Below are 13,327 nucleotides of genomic sequence, written 5' to 3'. Positions count from 1 at the left end.
GTACCATATTCGGTAATCAGTCATGATATGTTTTTTTGTTAATAAATATGTTTTGGTTTGTTTTAGTCAGAATCAGTGGTGAAAAATAATTAATTCCCCTCTAGTGACTAACTTCTAGGGATAACTCTCAGAGTAATAATGGTAAGCTATGACCACGGGTCAATCATGTCAAGCATGAATCAATTGGCCACACGATACAATGAGCCATCTGAAGTTAGATATACAAAACATTGATTGTCAACTCGGTAGTTTGAAGGTTAAGCTATCTTTGTTGGGCTTTAAGGTCCTGGTTTCGTTACCCGGTTGTAGATACATGCTTTTGAGGGGTTCCATAATAAAACGAAACAGATGTTCTGTGCTCCCATGTTTTCAACGGCTGTTTAACTAAAGAGTTAATCAAAACTATTTATGTAGCCAAACGATGTTACAAAGATAATTAAAGTATTGAAATGACTGTATTTAAGTTTTATTTCAACTTAATCCTACCATACTTTTATTCAGCAATTTACCAAGTATTCTAAGCCGAAATTTAGATTTACTAGAAATATTTGGATGGAAATTGATATTAATATAAATAGATTTGTATACTGAGATAAAGTTGTTAGATGATTGTTTATTCAACTTGTATTAGAGAATGGTCATTATTTTCCAAACTAAGTTAATCATTATATCATTGTTAGTTAAGGTTTGAGTAATCTTTATTGTTTTTTGTGGATCCTGTGTAGATTCCCTCAATATACCCATTATGTCACAAAATATTTAGAATAGATGATTTGTGGTTAACAGTAAGAACGAAAACTAACCATGATATAAACATCAAACCCACCGAGATTAGTGGATAAGGCAGTGTCGTTTGAAGAGGAAGGTACTGGATTCGAGTCTGGATATGAATATCAACACTGTTCTGCGACTTCATTCAACTAATGTATCCCAAGTAGGCGGAAACGTACGTCCTGAGTTCTATTACTAACCATGATCCATCTACTCTAAATAGATAATGATTATTTGAAAGAGTCAACACTTTCCTATCGTTAATACTCTGAACTGAATTGGTTAGTTTCCTTTCAGGTATACACGCTCTTTCACTGAATGCGTCTATATTAGATGCGCTTATGAGTCGGTTCAACTTCACATATTAACAAGAGGTAGAATCCTAGGTACATTTTTCATCCTTTGTGAAACAATTGCAATAGATGTAATTTCATCTTAATGTTTCTCGTTTCAGTGAAATTCTACTTAGTACCCATCACCTCAAATGACGAATTAGTTATTCAATAGATTATCCATTGCCTATTTATTATTTTATTTAAAGCATATCAGATATCATAAACTTCAAGTAATACTCCAATTCCAATAACTTCTTTGTTCCATTAAGATGTATGCATGAAACCATTTTACTTCCATGTTAGGAATCAATTTTAATGTAGAAATAACAAACCCGTACTTAATGTTGATCATTAATTACATAAACAAATCATAAATTAATATTTTTCTTTAAACCTTATTCATTATTATTATGAATTTGTTTCTTTACAATAACTTAAAAGGCATGGCCAGAAGATGCTTTAACAGCTGTTGCTACACGTTCATTAAAAGATGTTGATATGACAGATGAAATTCGTAATGGATGTATTGATTTATGTAAATATTTTCATACTAGTACATGTAATCTATCAACTCGATTTCTATTAGAATTAGATCGACACAATTATGTAACACCTACATCATATCTTGAATTAATTACAACATTTATAACATTATTATCAAAAAAACGAACGTAAGTTATATAGTTTTGTTGTTGTTTTTTTGTTTTTTTCTTGTTGAAATGTAAAATTATGTAACTTGAAGTTTGTAGTTCAAGTTATCAATTTACAGGTTCAGTTTATAGTGTTCAAATTCATCGTAATTTACTTGCTTTATTCATTTATAAGTGCATTCAAATTGTTGAGTGTATACCTTCTAATAATCAACTTTATTTACTTACTTACTTACACCTGTTACTCATAATGGAGCATAGGACGCCGACCAGCATTCTCCAACCCACTCTGTCCTGGGCCTTCTTTTCTAGTTCCATCCAATTCTTGTTCATTTTCCTCATGTCTATCTCCATTTCCCGGTGTAGCGTGTTCTTTGGTCTTCCTCTTTTCCTTTGGCCTTGAGGATTTCATGTGAGGGCTTGCCTTGTGACACAGTTGGGTGCTTTCCTCAATGTGTGTCCTATCCACTTCCAGCACTTCTTCCTGACTTCTTCCTCCACTCGGATCTGGTTTGTTCTCTCCCACAGTAATATCTTGATAATAGTGTCCCGTCGACGGATACGAAGTATTTTTTGTAGACAACTGTTAATAAACACCTGTATCTTCTGGATGATGGCTCTCTTAGTTCTCCAGGTTTCTGCCCCATACAGTAGAGCTGTCTTGACGTTTGTATTGAAAATACTGACCTTGATGTTGGTTGACAGTTGTTTTGAGTTCCCGATGTTCTTCAGTTGCTGCTCTTGTCTTGCCGATCCGCGCCTTCACATCTGCATTAGACCCACCGTGTTCATCAATGATGCTGCCCAAATATGTAAAGGTTTTTATATCTTTCAAATCTTCTCCGTTAATTGTGACTGGATTGGTGCATGCTGTGTTGTATTGGAGAATCTTGCTTTTCCCTTTGTGTATATTGAGACCTACTGTTGCTGAGGCTGCTGCTACACTGGTCGTCTTCTCCTACATTTGTTGTTTCGTTTGCGATAGGTGGGCCAGATCATCTGTGAAGTCTAGGTCATCTAGCTGCATTCTAGCTGTCCACTGTATCCTATGCTTGCACCCGAATGTTGATGTCTTCATAATCCAGTCGATCACCAAGAGAAAGAGAAAGGGTGAGAGTAAGCAACCTTGCCTGACAGCGGTCTTTACCTCGAACCAGTTTGTCAACTGTCCTCCATGCACGACTTTGCAGTTTAATCCATCATAGAAATTCTGTATGATATTTATTTACTAAAAGCATTTAGATATTTCATTGTTTTTTCTTTTTTTTCTTGTTCTGCATAAAGTATAAGTATTATATTTGATGAAATTAATTGATTTGATGTAACAGGGTAGTTTGATTGATAATAGCACTCTTGAATACATGAATTATCTTTGTAAACTACTCTAGTTGATAGATAATGTCACATTTAAAAATTGACCGTTTATTATTTTACTTACGTTAATTTTTTCTATGAATCACATTTTGTGTAAGGGTGGTCAAATCAAGATGTGTCATAGGTCCATGAATATATTGACTGTTGGACTAAATCATATTTGTAAGTGAAGATTATCTATCTAAAGTCTTAGCCAATGCCTAAAGACTTTGGACAACACGCTCCATATTTGCTAGTTAAAAGAAGCAGATGTATCCACTCTTTGTCTTCTCTTGAATCTTTAATTTCAAATTTATCTTATACGTTTAAATTCCACGAATTCATATTTTCCTTTTGAATTATATTGTCTATCCCTAATGTTTTCTAACATTACTGATACTTTCACTACTTCTACTACTCTGGTATCTCGCTGTGCTGATATGATGTGGTAATTTGAACTAATATACATATAAGTCAATTTTTAGCTTGAATATGATTGACCTACTTTGAAACGGGAAAGCTTATCTTCATTCAAGTTTTTTTCGCTTTTTGTTGACTGAAACATTTAGATTAGAATAGATTTAAAGGTTAATTTGTCTACTGTGATCACGAATTTCAATCATCTTCCAATTCATCTAAATAAATCAAGTTTATTTTGCAACAATTAATACAAAATCATGACCACTTAATCACTAAATGTAATGCAATAACTTTACCAGAGATAATAGTTTTAAACTTATCCGAACGTTTGATTGAAATGAATATGAAGTCAAAAAGTATGTTTTATCAACTTCAAAATTAGTTGGTACATACAGATTTAAATAAATTAATGTAAGTATGGTACCAAGAATTGCATTATGATGATAGTTCAAAGTTCACGTTAAAATTTCTGTAGAATTCAATAAACAATATATATGTTGGCTTTTAGAACGGTAGAAATTAAGATGTCGAAATTGATCCCATACTTTGTTCATTCTGATGACTACTTCTTACATAAGCAAATATTCTTTTTATTAAGTTATTACTGATAGTAATTATCAGTATGGGGTTGTGGAGATTATGGAGTTTTTGATTGAGATCATAAATCATTCAATGTTAGACCACCATTGAGAACCTGAAAGCACTGGATGGCCTTTTCGTCCTAGTAGTATTCGCGCGCGAGACCGCATGTCCCAATACCACGTACAGGATCGTGGATAAGCTCTGCTGTGGAGTCCCACACTTAGACGAAAAGGCCATCCAGTGCTTCCAAGTTTTCAATGGTGGTCTAACATTGAACGATCTATGATCTCAATCAAAAACTCCATAATCTCCACAACCCCATACTGATAATTACTTTCAGTAATGACTTAATAAAAAGAATATTTGCTTATGTAAATAATGTCAAAATTAGTGCACTACCAAATTAGAAATCTCATTTCTAATGTTAACCATTTATTAAGATTGATATTATTATAGAAAACAGTCTAAAACAAATATTAATATTGAATAATGTTATAATACTCCGGATTCAATAGCTAGGTTACACCTATTGCGTGACGTTTAATTCTCATAGTCTAGTAAAACCAAATAGGTGTAATGGGTTACGAACTAGACACCTATCAGGTGATCATTGATTATTCATATAAATGTCATACATCTCTACAGAATATTTATTTTTCTAACATGTATATCTTTGGATTATTTCAAACATTTACTACTTCATTTTGTTATTTCTTTCGTCAAGGGAAGTATTAACTCAAAAAAGTCGTTATGAAGTTGGTTTGGAAAAATTAAGTAGTGCAGCTAATGAGATTAGTTTAATGTCAGTGGAATTACAATCACTTCAACCAAAACTTGTACAAGCTAGTAAAGAAGTTGATGAAGTTATGATTGTTGTGGAACAGCAAAGTGCTGAAGCAGCTAAACAGGAAAAACTCGTACGTGTTGATGAAGCGGTTGCTGGTGAACAAGCAAAAGCTGCTGAAACAATGAAAGAAGAATGTGATAATGATTTAGCTGAAGCAATACCGATATTAGAATCGGCATTAAAAGCTCTGGAAACACTGACACCGGCTGTAAGTTAAATAATATCAAAAATATTTACTAAATGATGAACTTTATTGTTTTTCATCATGGAGCTGGTATCAGCCAATAAATTAGCAAAAAAAGTACTGAATCATTAGATGATTTTTTCGCCTCAATTTGAAATCATGAATAAGAATTGTACACTCATGAAGAACATTTTAAAAAATCTCCAAAGTAGCCGTCATCTTTGTCTACGACTGCATGAACACCAGTCAGCTGTTAAATTACAATACATAACCTCGTTTTCTTATTAATGCACGTGAATAACCGTGAACATGAGTTCGATTGTGAAAACCTCTAAATATTGGATAGATGAAACACAAAGAAAAACGGAGGACGGTTATAAACCTGTAAACCAAATCAAGCATCAACCACTAAACACAGCAAAATCAACTAAATCTATCAACCGGTTAGATAAAGGATTAACAATTGGAAACTCACAGTTCAGATCATGAGAAGAAAATCGAAACAAATATACAAACGATCACCGTAGAGTTGTGGATAAGAGCCCACCAAACTTTATTTCAACACAACAAGCTGTTAATGAATAATAGAGAAATAAGTACAGTTTACTTCTCTTTGATGCACTTGGCGATTATTTTACCTAAAATAATGATGAAAGCTTGATAACCGAACTATTCAACTTAGAGACCAAAAATATTCCAACAGAATTTCCTTCAGTTTAAACTAATTTCTTTTATTCTTTTAAATATATTACTTAATTACTTTATTACGTTGATATTTAAAGATGAACACAAATTACTTCAAGTTTCTTTTTAGAAATATACATCAAATCCAAAACGATAAGGTTCCTAGACTACTTAATTTGTAAGATGTATGATTATAATTAGTTTAGCTATTTGTTAACCTCAACCAATGATAAAGTGTACATAATTTGTATAATTACTGAAATAAAATCTAAATGATGAGAAATCAGCGGATTAATCTATCATGAAAGTGTGTTATTTTATTCAAAATTAGTACTTTGATGTTTAGTATCAGAAGGGGTTTTGTGGAGATTGTAGTAATTTCAATAGCTGAGATCATGACACCGATAGGTCTTGGGTTCATATCCTGCGAGGCGGAGTTGTGGATGCTCACTTCTTAGGAGTCCCATAATAGGACGAAACGGCCGGCTAGTGCTTCCAGGTTTTCTATGGTGGTTGAGTTTCAATGGATTCATGATTTTAACTATTGAAACTTTTATGTTTGTTGTGGATTTATCCATTACTTTTTAATAAATGTGAACTTCATTAGATGAAGATAGTAAAATGACCCACTGTTATATACAGTATGCTTTTAGGTACGTGTGACATTCAGTTCACAATGTACTCATTGGTATTCATAAGCAAATCCCACTTATACACTCAAATTCATATCAATAGAAAACTAATAGTTCTTATTGTAACATGATCAGTGTTATATCCGAGCGAAGATTAAATCACGAGTAACTTCTGAGACATATTAATTGACTAATATTATCTATACATTCTTATAGTATAATTATTCAATAATTTTATTATGTATATTTATATTCCTCCTATTAAACGCTTTATTTTGACCTACATATTATTATTGTACGATTCACTGTTCTTAAGCTATGTTCAGTTTATTGACTACTGCCTCCCACGTTCACAGCCACTTTTTGGCTTTATTGTATATAAATGTTATTTCCTATTTTATGGTGCGTTGCGGTCTGTTTGGTTGATATATAAACCCAATATGTCTGAAATAAATGATTCGATTCGATTCGCGTCGCATAGTGGAAGCTGGTATTGTTCTGAACTCAAGTGGACGGGCTAGGTGGACATAGGACCAATAAGTATGCTAGACTGCCTATACCGGTCGAACGTCATTGGTTTCGGCACAGTGCAAAGATTGTTTAATTCGTATTTTGATTGGTGGATAAATCACGTGATAAAAAGCCGGACTTAAAGTCATAACAATCAGAACTAATTGATGGAATTATAACGACTATCTACGGCAGTCTACGAGTTATACTAATTTTCACTTACAAATTTATCATACTATTATTATATAAAGTTATTATTTGAAGTTTCTAATTACATTTATTCAATCTATTTTAATTTATTTAACAGGATATTACTATTGTTAAAACAATGAAATCCCCACCAGCTGGTGTGCGTTTAGTTATGGAAGCTGTTTGTGTTTTAAAAGGTATTAAACCTGATCGTATAAATGATCCTAGTGGATCAGGTAAAAAAATTGAAGATTTTTGGGGTCCATCAAAAAAATTACTTGGTGATATGAAATTTTTAGAAAATTTAAAAAATTTCGATAAAGATAATATACCATTAACAATAATGAAAACAATACGTGAACGTTATATACCAAATCCTGATTTTAAACCAGAACGTGTTGCAGTTGCTTCAACAGCATGTGAAGGTTTATGTAAATGGGTTATAGCTATAGAACGTTATGATATAGTGGCAAAAATTGTAGCACCTAAAAAAGAAGCATTAGCTAAAGCTATGTCTGAATATAATACAGCAATGAATGCATTAAATATAAAACGTGCAGCACTTAAAGAAGTACAAGATCGTTTAAAATTATTAACAGATGATTTAGAAATGAATAAACGTAAAAAAATTGATTTAGAAAATAAAGTTGATTTATGTACAAAAAAATTAGAACGTGCTGAACAATTAATTGGTGGTTTAGGTGGTGAAAAATCACGTTGGACAGAAGCAGCTAAATCACTTGGTAAACAATATATAAATCTTACTGGTGATATACTTGTTTCCAGTGGATTAGTTGCTTATTTAGGTGCATTTACATCAACATTTCGTCAAATACAAGTGAAAATTTGGTTAAATGAAATTATGAAATATTCAATTCCATGTTCAGAATCATTTAGTTTAGTACATACATTAGGTAATCCAGTTGATATTAGAGCATGGAATATTGCTGGTTTACCAACAGATGATTTTTCAATTGAAAATGGAATCATTATGGCGTAAGTTATATTGTTTCTTCTTCTTTTTTCTTTTCTTTCATGCTTCTTTTTTCTTAAGTTTATTCTCAATTCTGGTGGAGTTTTGTTCTCTGAGCTGGATGGTTTGGTCGTGAAGCTTTCATTGTTCTTCTGAACGACATCATCAGCACAAACTTCAGATAGAAGTGAAGTGTTCGACTTTCTCCATATGTGTTTCACAGTTTGTTCAGAAGAACCTCGATGTTGATTGGTTCTTAGAAGTAAACAATGACAAGTTTAAGGTCAATAAGAACCAATCAACACCGAGGTGCACAGAACAAGCTGTGAAACACATATGGAGAAATTCAAACACTTCACTTCTACCTGAAGTTTGTGCTGATGATGTCGTTCAGAAGAACAATGAAAGCTTCACGACCAAACCATCCAGCTCAGAGAACAAAACTCCACCAAAATCATCCACCTGAGCTACAAGTCTTCTGCACCATCTTTACTCTTAATTCGAATACTAAAATGTATTGTTAATTATTATAATTGTCATTAATTGAAGTTGTGTTCTTTTTATTCGAGCTTTGATTATTGAAGTCTTATTGTTAAACTACACGTTATGATCATGAATAGTTTAACGCATATCTTTTAAAAGTCTGATTTCATTTCACATATTAAACAAGCTAAACACGTTATATAATGTCTTACTCCGGTAGATATGTGGATTATTTACTCAATACAAAAATCTACCCTTTTACCTAATAAATACACGAGAGTTATAAAAATATTTACTTTGTACAATTTCTCACCTAATCAAATAGGACTAACTAAGTCTAAAAAGTGATCACAGTAGCTGAACTCAATCGTTTTTCTAAATGAAGTTTTGAGAAAAAAAACACTAAGTTTATATTGATTATCGAAAATGCATTTAGAAAATGATGAGGAAATTTGCAGTTTCTCTGGTACCTTTAAATCCTGTTAAACTAATTAAATTGTAATGGCTTTGCTTCGTTAATCCGTCATATTGATAAACGTTATTATATCAATCTCAACGGTGTTTGAAATCAGAAGGAAACGAGAAGTGTCAACAGCTTATTGGCGGATAGCGCAGGTCACAAATCTATAAGTACATCGAACAAATTTGAAGCAGAGAGGCGAATAAGTATATACGAGCAATTGCATAGACAAATTTCTAGTCAAATTACATAAGAGCGCAGTAAGGCAAAACAAAATCTAATATTGTGATTCGAGTACATATATACATGAGGAGGTGGATGAATCATCGAGTAATATTTAAGCAATCAACATTTGGGCTAGAGTCTGTCATGTGATCTAGTGATCATAACGGTACAAAAAAAAGCGAATTGTTACCATTCAAATTCTGTTAAGTAAGTTAATAAAAGGTCTTAACCAAAATTAACCCTAATCGAAATCGATTGTAGGATAGTTGCTATAATATATATGGGTTAAATATAATATTTCATCCAAACACACAGTATTATAAATCAAATTATCATAGTATTTTTATTGTTAATGTTAATTAAAATTCAACGAAAATTGTAAGAATTAAATGAATTTTAAACGGTGGCTTTTGAGAATCGATTGCTTACTTAGTTTTAATTTCATAAATACATCATAACATTGGAGTAAAGCCAAAAATTTTAAAGAAAGGCTTGCGTAAACTAAATTTGTAATCACAACAATAAACTGGTGACTATATTCATACGTTTGTCTTTCAGAAATTAGCTAACTGTATATAATATTGTTCTGATTGACGGTGTCCGAAAATATGATACTGATATATGGTATGATATGTTCAGACTCCCTAACTGAGCGAGAAGTGTAATAGACTACCGAACAAAATGCACAAATACTCATTCATATATATACCACTCTGTCCTTAGGAAATTGACTCATTGACCCCAATGAAGTGCACTTGACCTTTAGGTTACTTCTGGTTGCCATATATATATACCTCTAAACACTATAAAACCCTCTCTTCTTAATTATACACCACCGATCAGTCATATACGAATATAATCTTACTACGGACAAAACGAAAGACCGACTGGTTTCGTAGTGAACAGAATAAATTTTGAACATTGAGTCTGTCATATTCCATCCCATATCAGAAAAGAATGGCTGTGTTCTAGCTTTTAGAATGATGTGAGTGAGTACGTGGTGAAAGCTAACTTCAACTGGAATAGTCTCTATCATTCTCTTGTTTTATTTAATCATTATGTTATTTAGTTGTAATTATTGTTTCTTATTGTTTACATCATATTACTTATTAGTAATGCAAGACGTTGGCCACTAATGATTGATCCGACTAGTCAAGCTAATAAATGGATAAAAAATATGGAGAAAAAGAATAATTTACAAATTATCAAATTAACTGATAGTGATTTTGTTCGTACATTAGAAAATTGTATACAATTTGGTACACCAGTATTATTAGAAAATATTGGTGAAGAATTAGATCCAATGTTAGAATCATTATTATTAAAACAAACATTTAAACAAGGCGGTGCATTATGTATTAAAATTGGTGATTCCGTTGTTGAATATTCACCGGAATTTCGTTTTTATATGACAACTAAAGTGAGAATTTAGTTTAAATGTGAAATACTTTTTTAATATTAAAGAGTTGAACACTGAATTTTTTGTAGTAAATATCCGCCTTGACTGCTTTTTATATTGTTAACGATTGACAATTCAAATGATTAGTTTCGCTTTTCGTATATGTGTCCCCTAAACAATCGTCTCGTCACCTAAACTTATAATTTGACTATATTCGGAATAGCGCATACCACTTTAATTAGTTACATGCTTTGTGTTCCATTTTTGACTCGTTTTCTGATATACGTACATCCTAGTACTGATGTTGAAACTTAAATTCAATATATATTGATTCATATATAAAAGCAGTATTCACTAGACTGTTGTAGTTATAACGACCACAACTTGTTCATTGAGTATGATATACGCTTATAGCAGAACTATTTATATCTTTCTGATTATATTCAGAATTGTGCTGTGAATAACACAGTGGTATTTGAAGCGATGGTCCTGGGTTGAAGATTCATTAGGATGTGAGTACATGACTTTCAACAATCCAAAATAATGAGGGGATAAATCCTAAATTTCAACGCCAACCATTATCCAAAATATAAATCAAAATCTAATTTTCCATGGACGAAACATATGTTATTTGTACATTATGAAGTATTTTATTCCAACAAAGTTATACTATCCCTTTGGATACATATGCCCAAGACCTTTCACGTAGCACTTTAGAATATTTAATATAGAGAGATGTAAATTATATGGAACTGTAAAGTTATTCACAATAATCCTTAAAAATCCCTAAGAGATATAAAAAGTAGTGACCAGTGGAGTTCAACCAGGTCTGTTGTGAGATAGTAACTCACTGAAGACAATAATGAATGTGTCACTCAGTTTCGTGAATTAGTTGAAGTTAGACATTAACATCGTTGGATGTCGGCTCAGTGGTCTAGTGGTTAAGTGCTCGCGCGCGAAACCAGTAGGTCCTGGGTTCGAATCTTGCAGGGAGTGAGCTCGTGCATGAGCACTGCTGAGGAGTCCCACGATAGGACGAAACGGCCGTCCAGTGATTCCAGGTTTTTCATGGTGGTCTAGCTTCAGCTGACTCATGATCTTAACCATTGAAATTATATAAAAGCCTTAAAGTATTGATGAGTGAATATCATTATTTATTGAACACAATATCAGTAAGAATCTGATCTTTTACTGATGTTTTCTATACTACTTAAAAGCAATTAAACCCTATATTGACTTACGACTGACTTACAGTTGACTATTTTAACCTACTGTATTTCAAAATTCTTCATAGTATTGAATTATTTTTTCCTAAATTCTATTTCTCTCTCACTCGATGTGTTTCAGTTTAGAAATCCTCATTATTTACCAGAAACTTCAGTTAAAGTAACTTTAGTGAATTTTATGATTACTGAAGAAGGTTTACAAGATCAATTATTGGGTATTGTAGTTGCACGTGAAAGACCAGAATTAGAAGAAGAAAAAAATAAATTAATATTACAAGGTGCTGCAAATAAAAAGAAATTGAAAGAATTAGAAGATCAAATTCTTGGTGTATTATCATCATCTGAAGGCAATATTTTAGAAGATGAAAGTGCTATTAAAGTATTGAATTCATCTAAAGAATTATCTAATGAAATAGCAGAGAAACAAGCATATTTTGAAGAAACTGAACAAAAAATTGATATGGCACGTTTAGGTTATGTACCAATTGCTGTACATACAGCTATTTTATTCTTTTCAATATCTGATTTAGCTAATATTGATCCAATGTATCAATATTCATTAACATGGTTTATTAATCTATTTATAATGGGTATTGATAATTCTGAGAAATCTGATGATCTGGAACAACGTTTAACTAATCTACGAAATTATTTAACATATTCATTATATTGTAATGTATGTCGATCATTATTTGAAAAAGACAAGCTACTATTTTCATTCTTACTTTCTATCAATATGCTTCGTCATGAGGGATTGTTAAATGAACAAGAATGGAGATTTTTATTAACCGGTGGTGTCGGTTTAGATAATCCACATGTAAATCCATCCAATTGGTTACAAACTAAATCATGGGATGAATTATGTCGGCTAGATCAAATCAATGTTTTTACTGGTATACGTGAACATTTTGAATGTAATCTTAATGCATGGAAACGTATATATGATAGTGTTGAACCACATAATGAAAAATTACCAGATAATTTAACACACATTAAAACACAATTGCAATTTCTTTGTATACTACGTGTTTTAAGACCAGACAAAATTGTACCAGCTGTACAGAATTTTGTTTTAACAAATTTAGGCAAGAAATACATTGAACCGCCACCATTTGATTTACCAGGTGCATTTTCTGATTCTTCATGTACAGTACCTTTATTATTTGTTTTATCACCTGGTGCTGATCCTATGGTAGCATTATTAAAATTTGCTGAAGATATGGGATTTGGTGGTACAAAATTCGAATCACTATCACTTGGTCAAGGTCAAGGTCCGATAGCTTTAAAAATGATAGAACATGGTATAAAAGATGGTACATGGGTGTTATTACAAAATTGTCATCTAGCACCAAGTTGGATGGGTATTTTAGAGAAAAGAGTGGAGGAATTTAATCCTGACACAAC

At 32.1% G+C, this 13,327-nt stretch overlaps 1 protein-coding gene across 1 annotated transcript in view; it reads left to right on the top strand.

Annotated features, from left to right (window-relative positions):
- The window catches only part of DNAH7_2 (Dynein heavy chain 7, axonemal), a gene marked incomplete at its 3' end in the record, with an annotated part of 85,692 nt that overhangs the window by 61,016 nt on the left and 11,349 nt on the right, over window positions 1-13,327 (top strand). Inside the window, exons 30-34 of the mRNA XM_051218417.1 lie at window positions 1,548-1,777; window positions 4,836-5,166; window positions 7,276-8,153; window positions 10,412-10,718; window positions 12,045-13,047. Coding sequence (XP_051073530.1) covers window positions 1,548-1,777; window positions 4,836-5,166; window positions 7,276-8,153; window positions 10,412-10,718; window positions 12,045-13,047 — 2,749 coding nt within the window. The remainder of the gene's footprint in view (window positions 1-1,547; window positions 1,778-4,835; window positions 5,167-7,275; window positions 8,154-10,411; window positions 10,719-12,044; window positions 13,048-13,327) is intronic.

The sequence above is a fragment of the Schistosoma haematobium genome, chromosome 1 (assembly GCF_000699445.3).
Source record: "Schistosoma haematobium chromosome 1, whole genome shotgun sequence".
In the NCBI taxonomy this organism is placed as follows: domain Eukaryota; kingdom Metazoa; phylum Platyhelminthes; class Trematoda; order Strigeidida; family Schistosomatidae; genus Schistosoma; species Schistosoma haematobium.
The sequence above is the reverse complement of the archived record's forward strand: the minus strand, read 5'-3'. Positions and strand labels throughout refer to the sequence as shown.